Source organism: Myotis yumanensis, unplaced genomic scaffold, assembly GCF_028538775.1.
Source record: "Myotis yumanensis isolate MYYU_CA2020_CCGP unplaced genomic scaffold, mMyoYum1.0.hap1 SCAF_13, whole genome shotgun sequence".
In the NCBI taxonomy this organism is placed as follows: domain Eukaryota; kingdom Metazoa; phylum Chordata; class Mammalia; order Chiroptera; family Vespertilionidae; genus Myotis; species Myotis yumanensis.
The window spans coordinates 41,794,235-41,809,338 of record NW_027223764.1 but is presented as its reverse complement, the minus strand read 5'-3'; the positions used below and the strand labels follow the sequence as shown (position 1 = coordinate 41,809,338).

The 15,104-nt window shown below is 55.4% G+C and overlaps 1 protein-coding gene across 3 annotated transcripts in view; it reads right to left on the bottom strand.

Annotated features, from left to right (window-relative positions):
- Positions 1–12,362: 12,362 nt before the first annotated feature.
- PALD1 (phosphatase domain containing paladin 1) overlaps positions 12,363–15,104 on the bottom strand; it is an 83,730-nt gene continuing 80,988 nt past the window's right edge. For all 3 annotated transcript variants that reach the window (XM_070432913.1, XM_070432912.1, XM_070432914.1), the window contains exon 20: positions 12,363–14,155. In XM_070432913.1, coding sequence (XP_070289014.1) covers positions 14,003–14,155 — 153 coding nt within the window. In that variant the 3' untranslated portion in view covers positions 12,363–14,002. The remainder of the gene's footprint in view (positions 14,156–15,104) is intronic.

The following is a 15,104-nucleotide window of genomic DNA, read 5'->3' as shown; positions in this document are numbered from 1 at the left end:
CTCACCCAGGGGCAGGCAGGGAATAGAGAAGAACTTGCTTTCCACTTTTGTTGGAAACGTGGGGACCCAACATATTTTACTTTCCTCATAACTCTCTGATTTGAGAAACAGCAGCATAAACTTGGTGACACATGGCAACGGACACTCAGCTCCCAGCTGTGAGGCAATAGGGAGTGTGTGTGTGTGGCGGGGGGGGGGGGGGGGGGGGGGGGATGGGGGGGCCTATAGTGAACTGAAGGGCACAGGTCTTATCTGGGGGTGGGGAGGCTGCAGCTCCGCACCAGCCAAACATTCGCAGGCAGGAATGTGAGCCCAGTGCTGCCAGGTCTTCTAGATCCTTAAAGTAACCAGAAATCCCAATTTGACTTCTAATTGCTGACAATTCGTTTCACCTTGTAAAAAAACAAACACTGATGTGGGAAAACATGGGCCCAGCCAAAGAGAACAAGGCTGAGGGCCATCACTGATCTGGAGCAATCGGTTCGGAGACTCTGGCTTCCTCAGCACCCACTGCAGGCTGCACAGCTCTCCCCTGTCCCAGAGTCTCAGAGGAGGGGCCCGGGGCTCCAAGCAGTGGTGTGGGAGGGCTACCTGGTCAGCGTGCAGGAAACGCAGAGCCTTGGGGTCTGATATAAAATGAAATGGTCTGGGTTTCCTGTGCCTGGGACACTAGGAACAGGCCCCAGGCTGTGCGGGGCCGTGGTCGGGGCTCGGAGCTGCCGGCACAGACCTCCTGGTTACCTCTGAAACCCCCTGTAAATGAAGCCCCTTGAGGCTTGTGTGGACCCCTAGGCTCAAAAGTCCCAAAGTGAGAGTACATGGAGCCTGAATCCTCAAGTGGGAAAGGCGGGACTGGTGAGCGCTACAAGCCAGTTTAAAACCACCGTTCTTAACACAGTTCCGTTCACAGCCACACACACAAACAAGAGCAGGAGAGAAATCTTGAAACTTCACGCTGGCTGCTGCACTGCCTGAAAATAAACACGATGGGGAAGCAGGGCCAGGGCAGGCTGAGAGAGCGGCTCCCATGAGCGATGGGGGTCTTGGTCAAGTACCCACGTGGCCGGTGACCCCCAACAAGCCCCTCTGCTCCCTGGGCCTTGGTTTCCCCAAAAGGACGATCTTTGTTTTATTCCCTTCGCAGGGCACCATGAGCCTTTCTAGAAGGTCAGTGCTCTGAAAGGGCTCCTGAGCGGTTATCTGGTTAACTCTCCTGGTTTACCTGGAGGGAGAGTGAGGCCAGAAGGAGAAGGGAGTAACTGTGGGTACCGACGTCAGTGGCCAGGTTCTTCGTGTCCTGGCACTCCGTCCAGCACAGCTTTGGAGAGAATGACAGGGCTCAGAGGGGCTGGCTCTTGGGGGAACGTCAGGAGAGGACCAAGGCAGGGCAGGGCCTGCAGAAGGAGATGAGGGAGAGCCTTGGGGAGGTGCAGGAGCCCCTTGTGGCTCTGAGAGTCCTCTACAGTGTTCTTCATTCCCCACATCTGTCACCAAGGCCAGCCATCTCTGCACCCTGACATTGTCCCCTTCTGCCCATCACCACCGCTTCTCCAGCCCAGGCTACCACCATCCCTTCCTGTGGCCTCCTCACCGATCTCCACGCTCCTGTCTGCCCTGCCTGCCTCACCACCCCATAGCCACAGAGGTGCCCACACACTGCCCGTGTCCCCTGGAGCCCCCCCCTAAGCCAGCCCTGCATCCCTCTCTGAAGGCCCATACTGCAGCCCACTCTGTCTGCCCCATTGGAAGACCATGGCTTTGGGGAAGTGCCCATGCCCTGCCCGGCCCAGAACAGTGCTCAGTGGCCACGGAGGTGGTCTACACGTACCCAGCTCCCTCTCCTGAAGGGGAATAACTCTGAAGGAAGAGCCCGCGCTGGCTCCCAGAGTCCCCGGCAGGATTAAGCTCCAGTACCCACAGAGATGATTTGCTTGGCCACACACACTCTCTTGGCTGACTCCCTTCCCCGTCTCAATTCCCCACTCCCCTACTGGTATTTCCTGGAATCACCTCCCACATAAACTGCCCAGTCCCTGTCTCAGGGTCTGCCCCTGGGGAAACCAGCTAAGCAGCACATCTTACCACATCATCGCCTTGCTTAAAACCCTTCATTGGTTCCTTGTGGCCCTTGGGATGAAACTCAAACCTCCTAATGTGACACGCATGCCGACCCCACTCTCCACTCTGTTCTCCCCTGGCTAAGCCCCGCCTCCCTGAGCTATGGGTTCCTCTGTGGGCCATGCGCTCCCTGGCCCTTCATACATGCTGCCTGCTCTTTCTGGAACTTGTCTCCTCCGTCCTAAGTCCTCCTCAGCCTTCAGCCTTCAAATGTGGCTTCCTCCAGGAAGCCTTCTCTGATTGCCAGGTCTAGGTCACAGCCCCTGCTACTCTGCTCCTATAGTTCCCATTCTTTCCCAAGGGCCAAGGGCCACTTCTATCTTATTCAATTAATCTAGCATCTGGCATAAGTTTGATACTTGGAAAATATTGGGTGGATGATTAGAAGGGAGAAAGAAAGAAAGAAAGAAAGAAAGAAAGAAAGAAAGAAAGAAAGAAAGAAAGAAAGAAAAAGAGAAAGCCACCAAGGAACCTTCTAGCCCAGGGGTGGGCAAACTTTTTGACTCGAGGGCCAAATGGGTTCTTAAACTGGACTGGAGGGCCGGAACAAAAGCATGGATGGAGTGTTTGTGTGAACTAATATAAATTCAAAGTAAACATTATTACATAAAAGGGTACGGTCTTTTTTTTTTTTTTAGTTTTATTCATTTCAAATGGGTCGGATCCGGCCCGCGGGCCGTAGTTTGCCCACAGCTGTTCTAGCCTCTGCTCAAACTCTCCCAGAGCCAGAGAGCTCGGTGCCTCTGGAGGCAGCTGTTCTACATGTGGAGGAAATGAGCCATCGTGTTACACTGCCTCCTTGTGTCGTCCAGCCCTGGTGGTGGTGAGGGATTCCGTGTATATAAATCTCTGCCCCATCTCAGAGTTGGTTGGGCAGAAGAACCACTGGGCTGACTCCAGTGCAGGCTGCCACAGAGGGGACACACACTGCCCGGGTAGAGGTGGCGTGGGGCTGGGCCGGCCCTGCTCTCCATTACTGACCACAGGAATGAGAACCTCTCTCGGGGCTGAGGGAAGCCTCTTCGGTGTTACCCACCGACCTCTCATTTCTCTGTGGACTCAGTTCAGGCTAGGCAGCTGTTTCTCTGGCCACAGCTGGTGCTCACTTGGCCTGGGAAGGTTGTGACCCAGCAGGGCCAGGCCCACCACCTTCACCTGCTCGTGGATGCTGCTCCCCCCTCCCGCCCCTGCTGCCTGGTGAGGTCCTTTCCAGCCAAGACCTCCACGGCCCACGAGGCCACACACCCCGGCCGGGCAGACTGTCTGCCTGGCTTTCCACTGCTCGGGGTGGGGCTAGGTCTGGTGCAGCTGAGACCAGGGGCACAGGTGCGATTCTCACAGGTGGTTAGGGTTAGTGTCACACAGAAATGGATCCACCCCCCTCACAGACAGGACCCTCACAAGCAGCCAAAGACTGAAACCCAGCCCACAGATGACATGACCCCGGTCACACATGCACCCCACACTGGCCATAGAGAGCTTTATGTGAGCCTAGATTTTGATCGGAGGCTGAGCCCCAACACCATCCATTCTCTTAGCACATTGCAATCACATAAAACATCCCCTGCAGACCCCGGCTGTAAAACAAGGGCTAGAACAGAGAGGGGCCAGGCCCTGATTCTATATGCATCTAATCCTGGCCCGTAGCAGCTGTGGCTAAATGGACCCACAGCGCCTGGCCTGTCTCCGTGAATCTGCTCAGCAGACAGGCCCCGGGGCACTGCTATCCTGATGCTTGAAGAAGCCCCGCTCCATTTGCCTTTCTCTTCTCAAAGGCCCGGATACACAGCCCTGGGGCCAGAACCAGCACAGCTGTTGTTGTTTGGCAGGTATCAGCAGAATTTGTTTACTGTGGGGCTCCAAGTGCACATCTGGGCTCACAGTTAATCTCCACAACAGCTGGTTCCTGGTTTCATCTTTAAAAGGCAGTGACATCAGTTCCCCCGCAGGACAATGGCTTTTCCCCTGGGAGACCCGAATTCCCTTCAGCACTCACCCGCCTGCAGGGAAGTGGCCTCCAGGTGAACGTCTGGGTCTCCCGTCCTCTCCACTCACCGGCAGCATCACCGTTCGTGCGGGGACCTCCGCCGAGGCCCTCCACCACCGGAGGTGGTCATTAAGGGAGGACATCGGTACCACCCAGGCCTCTCCCTCTCCGTGGTAACGTGGCACTTCGAGGGTTTTTATTTTGTAAAGCGTTTTCCCAAGTGGGAGTCGTTGAGAGGGACCTCACTCCCTTGGCTGCCTCTTCACTTCCATTATTTCTCTCTCACGGACACCACAAATGAAATACTAAGAAATCAGCTCTCTCGCCCGGCGGTGATGCTCAGTGGTTGGGCATCGTCCTATGCACCAAGGGGTCCCCGGTTCAATTCCCAGTCGGGCACATGCTCAGGTCGCAGGCTCCATCTCCTGTGGGGGGGCATGCAGGAGGCAACCAATCGATGTTTCTATCTCTCTCTCTTCTCCCTCTCCCTTCCTCTCTCTCTAAAAATCAATAAAAACACTTTTACAAAAGAAGAAGAAATAACATTTCTTGAGCGGTTAATGTAGTGTTTTAAGGACTGTACGTGTACCCGGTCACTTAATCCTCCCAACGAGCCTGCGCGGAGGGACTCGGGCCCGTCGTGGACCTGAGATGTACAGAAAGCTGGGCACCTTCCCCTCCCCTTCATCTGCACCTTCTCCACCAGACCGTGCTGACTCCTGAACGTGGGGACTGCAGGGAAGTGGCCCCGTCTCTCCTCCATCGTCCTCACCACCACCTTCAGCACAAGGCCTTCACCTGGCTGACAGGGACCCATTTTAGGGGATGCTCTCAAGAGGCGCAGCCTCCCCGTGCCACCCTGCCACTCGCTTTTTGAAAACGTGATAAAATATACATAGCGCAGGATTTGTCATTGCACCCATTTGTAAGCGTGAGTTCATAAAGACACTCAGTGCTGTGTCAGTGTCACTCCCGTGTACTCCTCACACTTTCTCATCATCTCCAGCCGTTGAACAAGTACTGACACCCCTCCACCAGCCTCTGCTGAGCTCTATTCTGCTTCTCATCCTATGGATTTGCCTATTACAGGCACCTCCTATAGGTGGAATCAGACAATACAAGAGGGGGCAAAAGTAGGGTACAGTTATGCGTATGCTAAACACAGAGTTTATTCTTGTATTGCTGCTTATTCATTGCTGTATTGTTTTCCAGACAATTTAGAACAACTGTAAACCTACTTTTGCCCCACCCTGCATCTGTCTTCTGAGTCTGGTTTCACTCACTTAGCACAATGTTTCCAAGTCCATCCGTGTTGTAGCATGTGTCAGACCTTCGTTCCTTTTCGTGGGTGTGTAATATTCCATTGTATGGCTATATCATTTTGCCTGTCCGCTCACCTATTGATGGACACTTGGATGGTTTCCACATGTGGGCTATTGTCAATAATGTTGCTAGGAAGGTGAGATTCACTCCAGGGGCTCTGCGGCCAGTGGGCCAACAGAGGGTAGGGAGCTTGAGGGGAAAGTAGGAGCAGAGTTCACAGAGCCGCACTCGGTGTGATCACCGAGCTGGCATGCTGACCCTCCTCTCTGCCTCTCCAACACCTCAGCTGGCAGGTACAGCCCCCACAGGCAGGACAGGAGAGGGGCTTTCTCAAGGCCACGCAGACAGGCCCAGAAGGCCCTCCTTATCAAGGCCCCACTCCCTTCTGTTCCCAGGGCCCTCCCTCCCTCCCTGGAAGCCCAGGCTGAGGGAGCAGCCGATGCTGGAGGCAGCTCAGGCCCCTTAAACAGCGAGCTGGGCAGAAGAGAAATAGAAAAGCCTGTGTTTAAGCTGGAGCCACAGTCTAAACATAAACATCTGTTTGTGATTTCAGAAGCAAAACTAAACCATGGTTTGCTGCACCAACTCACAGGGCAAATGAGATGGCGGGGATCCTATAACTCTGTGAAGAACCCAGTCTGCTCGCAAGTCCTTCGGAAACCATTAAACCGTGCAGATGTGCTTGTTAAGCAAACCGTGCAAATTAGCTTATAAACCCTACGTGATTCTTATCTGCTGCTTTCAGCAGGTGCCGCAGGGACCCCAGCGGGGTGGTACAGTAGCTTATTCTTGGCCATCATCTGTAGTGCGTATGAAAATAATACTAGGGTTTTCCTTTAGAAGGTTCAATGACTTAGAAGTTCTGGTCATTTCTTCCCTAATTATGTCCCCCGAAAAGCATTTGTTTGTTTCTTGTCTTTGTTGCATCAACGACACTGGGCAAAAGAGCCCTGATTGGTACCATCTGGAGCGCACACACTTCCAAGGCCTTCCCAGACCAGATGTGTGCGGTGGGCCACACCCTTGCTTGCTAAGTGACCTTCCTTGCTAAGGCTTCCCGTGAGCCCCCAATTCCTCAAGTGTCGCCTAGACGCACTAACAGCTAAGTCAGGGGTTCGGATCACACGTGCGCCCAGGTGTGGGAGAGGATCTAATGTGGGAATGCCACAAACAGGAAGGCACAGAAGCACTGAAAAGGGGCCCTGCCCTAACCGGTTTGGCTCAGTGGATAGAGCGTCGGCCTGCGGACTGAAGAGTCCTGGGTTCGATTCCGGTCAAGGGCATGTACCTTGGTTGCGGGCACATCCCCAGTAGGGAGTGTGCAGGAGGCAGTTGATCAATGTTTCTCTCATCGATGTTTCTAACTCTCTATCCCTCTCCCTTCCTCTGTAAAAAATCAATAAAATGTATTTTTTTTTAAAGAAAAGGGGGGGACACCTGTCCTTCCTCTGATCCCAGACAGCTGGGGAGGCCTGCGCATGCTCCAGGGTGTTCAGGGCAGGAGAGAATTATACACTCCACTTTACGAAGAAACTGAGGCTGGAGGAATGAAGCAATCCGTCAGGCGCATATTAATGCTCAGTAGTATCTGTTCATTCAAGAAACACCCACAGAGACGGTGCTATGTGTGGAGCCGCAGGGACAGAACAACCCACCACAGCCTGCGCACTGGCCTTCCACGCCCCCTCCCCACCAACGTCCTGCTGGGACCGACCTTCCTCCTCACAACCCTCCCCTGGAAAATGTCTGTATGAAGCCACCATCCTGCTGTCCTCAGCCAGGGAGCGTGGACGCAGCAGAGAGAATGCCAGCCAGTGCACTGATGGGGATCCGCAGCAGGTGGGACAAAGGCCTGTCAGAATGGACCAGCCGAGCGCAGAAGGGAGAGATGGAGAGACCCAGGCAACCTGAGGCAGTGGGTCATCTCGCATGGCCACCCAGGGCTTCCCTGCCACGGGAGGAGGAGGCAGCAGGCGGCTTTGACTCCTCAGAGCCTGCATTCTTCAGATCCTCTCCCAAAACCCTTGGGAGACACTTAGCCCACCTGACAAAGACGGAACCTCCCCTCGTGAGACACATCAACACCCCTGTGTTCATCCCCACCTCGAAAGCCCATGAAACATCCTCCGGCACCTGCCCGGGTGGAAACCGCCACCCAGGGGTCCCCCAGAACCACACAGGGCCATACAGGAGGCGCCTTTCGGGGAGCCCTGTGCTTCCTGGTGATGGAAAGTCAGATACGGTCACCGGAATTGAGTTGACATTGGGGCAATGACAACCACATGTCTACTCTACGGACCCACGTGTGCATGGGGATCTAATGATGAGGCTGTAGTTCAAGGAGTTCAATAAATAATGTGGGGCCAACTGGATACACATTTGGAAAAAGTTGCATTCTCCGCCTCATGTCATTCACACAGAAAAATTTATCCCAGATGAATTAAAGCACTACCCATAAAAGACAGCACTGTGCAAGTACTCAAAGAAAACAGGAAATGGATATCTAACCTCGGGTAGGGAAGGTCTGCTTACACAAGACATAAGATACAAAATGCATTCATTTGACTGCAAAATAACTTAACCTCTCTCTGACAAAGTGCACTCTAAAAAAGTTACAGGACAGCCCTAGCTGGTTTTGCTCAGTGGATAGAGCGTTAGCCTGCGGACTGAAGGGTCCCGGGTTCAATTCCGGTCAAGGGAACATTCCTTGGTTGCTGGCTTGATCCCAGGTCCTGGTTGGGGCACATGTGGGAGTCAACCAAATGATGTGTCTCTCTCACATCAATGTTTCTCTGTGTGTGTGTCTCTCTCTCTCCCTTCCATTCTCTAAAAATCAATGGAAAAATACCCTTGGGTGAGGATTAACAAGAAAAAAAGTTACAAGACAAACTGGTAGAAAGACTTGGCTGTATACCTACAGATGAAACAAACTGTACTAAAAATTTATGCCTATTAATTTAAAAAGGCAACCCAGTAGAAAAACAAGCAAGTACATAGAGATAAGATCCAAGTGGCCAATAAAAATAGGAAAAGCTGTCCCATTTCATTAGTAACTGGGAAAGTCATATTAAGTTAAAAATAAAAGATGATTTTTTTATCAGATTGGCAAAAATTAAAAAAACTGGTGACCTCAAACATCAGGGCGGGAATGGGGAAATGGGTATTTTCATAAACTATTGCTGTTTCGTTCAGCCCAGAAGATGGCCTCATTTAGTTCAAAGGAAGAATGAAAATTGCTTTTGGGCTGCGTAGACACACTGTCACGCAGGGTTTGTTGATGGGTGAGGTGGGTGGATGGTAGGAAAAGGAAAGAATAAGCCAAGAAGAAGTACAAAGTGAAACTTAAAAGGCCGATGACATAGATAATCTACCCGTGTGACTCAGAGGAAACGGCACTTCTTGTGGGTGTTGAGGGCAACCTCTTGAAAGCACACAGGGGTTTGAACAGCATCGAGTCCGAGAACCACAAGACCTTGAGGGAGGGTTTTCAAAGCTGTCATGCTTTCCCCTCGGCCCCCTCCCCCTCCAGCCCGCCACAGCAAGGACACTCTTCCCGAAACAGACATTTCTGTCCCCCGTCATGGGAACTGTCGGAGAGGATTCCAGCTCCCAGAGCTGGCTCCGACATCCACCTCTGGAATGAGCCACAGCTTGCAATCAGACACTCGCTGGGCCTCAGTATCCCCGCCTGCAAATGGGGATCATGGTGCTTACCTGTGCTGTTGCGGGCATGCTGAACGGGAGGATCAGTGTCTGACAAGGCTAGAGAACGTAGGAAAATAACTCAAGGGTCAGGGGAACAAGGCCCTGTGGGATGTAGTTCTGAGGTCAAGGGGAATGGGATCACACGTGTGCCCAGGTGTGGGAGAGGCTCTAATGTGGGAAATACCCATTTCCCCATTCCCACCAAATGGTTGCTCAAGGATATTTTTCCTACGTTCTCCTAGAGAACATAGGAAAACAAGCAAAGGTTATTATTGGTCTGGCAGCAGGGCCGCTGCGGGACACACTGAGGCACGGAGGCTCGGAGGGGACAGGCTCTGAGCACGTGTCTGGTGATATTTTAAAGCTAATGACAATTCAACGTAGATGAGAAATAAAGTGTCCCCATCTTTACAAGTCAATAAAAAAAAAGTCAGCAAAGGACACAGACAACCTAGAAGAGAAAAATATCAATGACCAATAAACACGGAAAAAGTTCAGCACCACTACTCATTGAAAAGAAATATAAAATTAAATAAGTATGAGATTCTGTTCTGAACCACAAAATTGGCAAGAGCTTTTTTAAAATGTAAGAGGCAGTGCGGGCAGGCGTTGGAAAGCAGCGCGCTCAGTAACTGCTATTTGAACAGGCATTTCAGGACAAATAAAGGTGCATCTCAAAAACTTTTCAAGGGGCGAGCCCTTTACAGGAATTAACCAGGCTGGCACCGCCATAGGCAGGTGTGGGGGTATCGACTCAGCTCACTACAACCCCCTCCGTCCTCTCCTCCCCACCCCCACCACAGGGTCACAGTCCACAGGATGGGCGGCCCCACACTTGAGATGGGGGACAGGGCGAGAGGGGGAAAGATGACTTCATCTGGGGAGGGCGGTAACGTATGAAACTGGAAACCAGGGCGGTCATTTTCCCAAGCAGTGACAGAGGCAGCTGCCCTTCCTCAGCAAGGGCCCGGCAGCCGCCCAGGGAGGTCCAGGCAAGAGTGAGGGTGTGTTGCTCAGGTCCTCAGAGCAGCAGACACCAAGGTGGGATTCGATGTGCAGGAGATGCATTTGGGGAGCCTTCTGGGGAGGGTAAAGGAGGGAGCAGACGGTGGCAGAAGGGCCTTTGGAAGAGCCCCACACTGCCCGTGGCTCTCGGGACCTCGAGGCAGACCGACGGGAGGCCCTGCAGGAGCTGCCGGATGGAGGAGCACAGGGATGGGCAGAAATCACTGAGCTCAGTCCCTGTCTGAAGGGGTGACTGAGGGGAGAGAGTGCTGGAGGGGAGCAGGATCTGAGATCCCAAGGAGCAGCAGCTGGTGGTTGTGTCAATCATTCTCTGTAGCAGGTTGCACGAGGGGTCAGAGCGGTGCACGCGGGGTTGGAGCGGTGCACGCGGGGTCAGAGCGGTGCACGAGGGGTCAGAGCGGTGCACGCGGGGTCGGAGCGGTGCACGAGGGGTCGGAGCGGTGCACGAGGGGTCGGAGCGGTGCACGAGGGGTCGGAGCGGTGCACGCGGGGTCGGAGCGGTGCACGAGGGTCGGAGCGGTGCACGAGGGGTTGGAGGAGCGGTGCACGAGGGGTCGGAGCAGTGCACGAGGGGTCAGAGCGGTGCACGAGGGGTCAGAGTAGTGCAGAGGGGTCAGAGCGGTGCACTCGGGGTCGGAGCGGTGCACGAGGGGTCGGAGCGGTGTACGCAGGGTCAGAGCAGTGCCCGAGGGGTCGGAGGAGCGGTGTCCGAGGGGTCGGAGGATCGGTGCACGCGGGGTCGGAGGAGCGGTGCCCGAGGGGTCAGAGGAGCGGTGCACGAGGGGTCGGAGCGGTGCACTCGGGGTCAGAGCGGTGCACGCGGGGTCGGTGCGGTGCACGAGGGGTCAGAGTAGTGCACGCTCGTGGATGCCACTGAGGCTTCCAGGCCAGTTCCCGATTCTGGTCGCCCCAGACCCTGTGGCCTCCCTCCCAAGGGCTCCCGTGAGATCCTCCCACTGACCATTTTTAAAACCCCTTTATTTGCGTAAGGTGGCTGGGGCCACTCTCAGTTACATGCAGTCCCAGGAGTTCTAACCAGACCTACACACAGATGTGTGCCTGACGATGTCCTTTGAGGTGTTGTTTATATATATTGACATGAAACATGACCCACAGGTAAGGCTGCAGATCTTGAGAGGGGTTTGGGTTACACGAGTACACACATTTGTTAAGATGTGTGGTTTTTAGACAAGTCGTGTGGGTGAGCCGTGGGGGACGACCGCTGAGCAAGGGCAGAGAGACCGATGAGGTGCTCGCGGGGGGTCAGGCGCTGTCCTAAGTCACTCGTGTGTCAGAGGCTGTGGATGCCACTGACCAGAGGAGCCACTGCAATGTGAGCCAGTGCTGTCCCTGTCACTGCTACATGCCCTCCGCAGGCTGGGAGCTTGGGGGACACACCACCCACTCCTGTGCATCCCCACCAAGACCCCCTGATTCCGGGCAGAGAAGTGAGAACTGCCACACACACCACACACACACACACACCACACACACACACACTGGTGCTCACACCTCTACACTCGCATTCAGAAACCACACGAAGCACCATAGGAAATAACGTGCTATGAAATAAGCCCCGGGGGCCACCCCCTGCCTGGAAAGATGACCAACTCCAGCTCCATGGGGGCGCCGAGTTCCATTCTGACCTCCCCAGCTGACCTCAGAACTACATCCCACAGGGCCTTGTTCCCCTGATCCTGGAAGAGTCTGGGTAGAGGCCAGGGTCAGTGCTCTCTCTGCCTCACTCCCCCCACTGCCTCTTTACACACCCACTTCCAATGCAAATGTTCACGCATCCAGGCCCCTGAAGGGGCCCAGCAGAACCTGGTAGGGGGAGGAAATGGAGGCTGAGGTCCACCCTTCTTCATAGCCCCTGAAAGTCCACCTTGTCTCATTTTCCTGGATAGAGCAGTCCTTCACACTTTAGTGTGAATTCGCCTGTGATGATGCTTTCTTCAAGGAAGGGCTCAGCATGACAGCTCTGGGCATCCTGAGTGACATGGGAAGGCACAACTGGAAATGTGAAAGAAGGAAAGGCATGTCTAGGAAGAAAGCCACCTTTTCTGAGATTGGGGACCCCTCAGGGTAGATGCTCTCCACTCACCCCACCCACTTGCCCTTGCGCTGGAGGAGCGGGGACCCCCGCGGGCATCAGTTCTCTAACACCTGCTCCGCATTAATACAAACCAGCAGCCAGGCGCACTTCACATTTAGCTGTTTTTAATGCTCAAAAGCTCTGTACAAAAAAAAGTCACAAATGAATCCTCACAACACCCCTGTGAGGTAGGTAGGCAAGTATTCTTCTCCCATTTGCAGATGGGAAGACGAGGCAGCGCGGTGACGTGACCGGCAAGTGGTCCCAGCACAGCTGAAAGTCAGGGCCAACCATGAGGACACAGAGGCTCCCTCCCCGTTCAGTCCTGATCTCTGACCCCTCACCTAGACCTTGTCTGCAAAGAAACTAAAACTTTTTAATACATGCAGAAATAATAAAGACAAAAACAACCAATCTGGAAAGGTAGTGAACAGACATACAGTAGTTCTGCAAAAAGAAATCAGCCAAGATGGTCAAATATTTTCCAATTCTAGGTAGATATGAGCCACTTCAGCCTCTTCTCCCCTTTTCAAATACCATGACCAGGGACACGACCACCTGTTCTTCCATAGAAGTGCACATACACAACCACAGAGAGGCCCCGCTGGCCACAACGAGCAGGCCAGTGCCCAGCCTCCCCACTGGGCAGCCCCTGGGTATCCACAGGCCCCAGGCCCCAGGGGAAGAGCTGCAAGGCTCAGCTCAGCACCCCTGCCTCCCCTCCTCTGCTGAGCAACTTCCCGCTGTCTGCACACAGCAGACCCTCTACGTCAGCAGTGCCTGGCCCCGTCTGCTCCCACCGGAAGGCAGCTCAGTGGTCCTCAGCAAGAATGGTCTGCAATCCAGGGGACCCCTCAGGCCACCCTTAGCCCACGCTCACGCTCCACTGCTCGCTCAAGTCGCCGCACCCGAGGGTCCCTGCTGCAGCAGGCGGGGCACGGGCCGGCTGGGGCTGGCGGGGCGGGAGGAGGTGCAGAGGGACCCAGGCTGGGGGCTTGGCTTACTCAGCACCTCCCACCCGGGCTCCCAGGCAAATGGAGCTGGCTTCTTCCATGGGGCTGCTCCATCTCCTGGAAGCTCTTTCTTCCCCTGAGAGGGACTCCCTGGTGTTTCCGGCTCCTTAGAAAACTCCACAGTCCTGCCAGCCCCCTGGGGGGGGGGGGGGGCGGCAGGAGGGGCCGAGGCCTCTGCGGCACCCACCACGCCATGGGGTTGTACTGCTTGAAGTCTCCAGGTTGGAGACGGGCACGAGAGGCAAGAAAACTAAAGCTGCCTTTAAAGTCACAAAGCCCCCCAGAGTGCTGTCCACCTCCCAGGGAGCCAGGGGCCCCGAGGGCAGTGCCAGGAGGCTAAAGAGGGGAAGCCAAGAGGGAGAGCAGGGAAGGAATGAAAGAGGAAACCCGCACTGGCCGGCTGCTCTGCGCAGGGGCCGCCAGACCTGCTGCGGAGGGGAGGGGAGAGGATGGCAGTGGCCGTGGCCAGTATCTTTGTTTGGCAACTTGGGGAGTGAGCTGCTTGGAGGGCTGCAAGGCCCGCACTGGGCCCTCCTGGGGGCTGCTCTCACGCTGTCATGCACAGGTATGACTGCGTGCTAACTGTCCTATGAAAAGCCCTTTCAAAAAAGGGGTCCCAACCCAGCCGCAGGCTCTCTGGGAAGCTGGGGAACTGTCAGCTCAGGGCCACTTCAGCGAGGGCACCGCCAGCCTTCGTGGGGCCCTGCGGGAGGGGACGGGGCAGGGGAACCCGTCCTACAGGAAGTCTCCGGCGGCGAAGGGCTCCAGGCTGTGGCTCTGCTCCTGCCACCGGCAGCGCAGCCTGGAGAAGGGCTGGTCCTCCGTGCCCTGGAGCTCGGGGAAGCCCAGCTGATTGAGGATCTCGTAGACCCCAGCCTTCGACGCCACCTGGAGAGGACAGAAAGAGATGGGGCTGCATCCCAGGGGAGGGAGGGTGTCATTCGGGTCCCCTGCCCCTTCGTGCCTTCCTTCCCGCTCTGGGCTCCGGAGCACATGGCCGAGTGTGAGGCCCAGGGCTGCCTCCTACCAGCTCAGCACTCTGGCTGGGGTCCCAGCGAACTGCACAAGTTTGCATTTTGACCATTAATCGCTCTGAGATTCACTTTCCTCACAGTGGGGAGAGCAGGCTCCACCTGCCGGGAGCGCCGTGGAGGACTACGTAAGCACCGCCAGCGCTCGGCAGGCAGCCAGGCAGGCGGTTAGCAGTGCAGGAGACCAAGCCTGCTGCTCCCACAGGGACCGTCGGGAGCGAGGCAGCGAGCACTCAGCTGGGCCTGCAGGGGGCGCTGAGGAAGACGGCGTGAACCCCGGAGCCAGCAAGAGCCTCTGGCTCTGAGTTCCGGCTGTGGGCCTCCCTGGACACCCTCCACCCTCTGCTGCCCCGTGCCCAAACCCTCTCACAAGGAGCCTCCTTCTCACCCCATCATCCTGGGGGTGGGGAAGAGCAAGGTCCACTCAGAACAAAGGTCCCCAAGTAACCCTCACCCCCACCTGCCCTTTATCCCCAGGAGACAGGGACCCTGAGGCTAGAACCCCACGCTCCTAACTGGACCCACAGTTCTCTCCTTCCCTGACCTCCCCCATCACCCAACACCCAGGCTCAGCACAGGGGGATGAAGCTCCTCCCAGCCCCCAACTCCCCTCAATCTCCAAGCAAAACCCAAGCAGAAGTGTCCTGGGCCCCCCACCACCTCCACCCTACCCAGGGGCTCAGAGAGGAAGCTGAGCCCGGGCCCGCTCAGAGGGGCCCAACATGGCCTTGGAGTGACGCACACCCATCAGGTCTCCTGACTCAACACACGAGGGCCACACCCAAGGCCTTTCCTCCAGCACATGG